At 18.7% G+C, this 1,575-nt stretch overlaps 1 protein-coding gene across 1 annotated transcript; it reads left to right on the top strand.

Annotated features, from left to right (window-relative positions):
* Positions 1–760: 760 nt before the first annotated feature.
* MKS88_003487 (uncharacterized protein) lies at positions 761–1,575 on the top strand (the record flags this gene model as incomplete). Its single annotated transcript, XM_067216582.1, has 2 exons — positions 761–847; positions 973–1,575. 2 exons carry the CDS (start codon positions 761–763, stop codon positions 1,573–1,575), a joined length of 690 nt encoding a protein of 229 aa, XP_067072302.1.

Here is a 1,575-nt window from a genome sequence, read left to right as displayed (position 1 = left end):
ATTATTGAATATTTATGATACAAAAATATAAAACGTTCATAAGGATCATAATTTTAAAATATAAAAAAAATTATAAATTATAATATAAACTAAAATTATAATATTTTGAGGTTCAATATATTTTTGTTTTAAATTTTTTTTTGTTATAATAAATATAGTATAATTTATTTTATGGAAATATTATTCTTTGAAGTATTCATTTTATCAATTACTTTATAAATAAAGAAAATAATTATAAAAATTAAATTTTTTATAATATATTCTGTATTTCTTGGAATATTGATAATAAGAATAAATAAATTAAATAAGTAATTATAGTGATAATAAATGATAGACTATATACTACCTACATTTTATACTTTGTATATTTTAGATAAATCTCCATATTTTGAAAAATTTAGGTACAATTTTTTTTTTTTTAAATGATTTATTTAGTATTAATAATTACACTACTACGAAATAATTTATATACTTTGATTTTTCATGAATATTGTATAATTATATTATTGTAGTTAAAATTGTGCTTTTATAAATAAGATTAAGATAAAAAATTTATAATACTTTTTAATTATTATATTTCTTTGTTTCTATCGTAAAACGCATTATATTTTTGAATTTTATTGGATTTTTATGAGAAAATAATGAAAAAGTAATTAGAAAATTAAGCAAATATTTTTAGTATCTTTTATAATTATCAGGAAATTATATTGTTATATACTATTTTCTTGTTGAGTATATTGCACTTTTATTGATCTATATGATGGAACAAAAAAATAAGTCATTCTCTATTATAAAAACTTCTATTTTTATCGTTTTATCTTGGATATGTTATTTTTACAGTGACTTGGTATAACAGTATTTTTTAAGGAAATATGTATTTTTTATTTTTTCCTCATTTTATTTTTATTAATATTATATCTTATAATGAAATTATTTATTTTTTTAAGTAGTAAATATTTATTTTTTTTTTAGAGTACATTATGTAAGTTTATAGGAGTGTACAAGCTTATGAAAAAATTAGATTTAAAGAGTGGTAGATTGCTAGAAGAATGTAGTCAATATAAGGACTTAAGTACTGCAAACTTAAAAGAAATGATACATGAAAACAATGAGAACGAAGAAAAAATTATAACAAACTATGATAAATGGGACAAAAGAACAAGTAAAAAATCAAGTAAAAGTTCGTTATATAAGGAGGAATTTAATAAACAATATATAAGACAAAGAATATTAAAATATAGAGGAAAATACTTAACTCTATTTGAAAGAAAGTTATTCAAACATCTAGATTATATAGATTTTATTAAAAAAAACCCGTCAATTAGTAATAATTCTTGTAGAAAGATATTACTTAAGGAGTATGGATTACTATTTTTTTTACCTGCTATATTCCTCTCCTGGGGTTTAATGACACATATAGAGTATTATCTAAATTTGATTTCAGAAGTAACTAATGATCATGAAATATTATTTTCCGTTATAATCTCTACATTTTTTACCATATTCGCGTTAGGAGTTATTTATATCCTTGTAAAAATTAGAAAACACAGAAAAATTATGAAGAGGAAACGATAA

The sequence above is a fragment of the Plasmodium brasilianum genome, chromosome 11 (assembly GCF_023973825.1).
Source record: "Plasmodium brasilianum strain Bolivian I chromosome 11, whole genome shotgun sequence".
NCBI classification, from domain to species: Eukaryota; Apicomplexa; class Aconoidasida; order Haemosporida; family Plasmodiidae; genus Plasmodium; species Plasmodium brasilianum.
The sequence above is the reverse complement of the archived record's forward strand: the minus strand, read 5'-3'. Positions and strand labels throughout refer to the sequence as shown.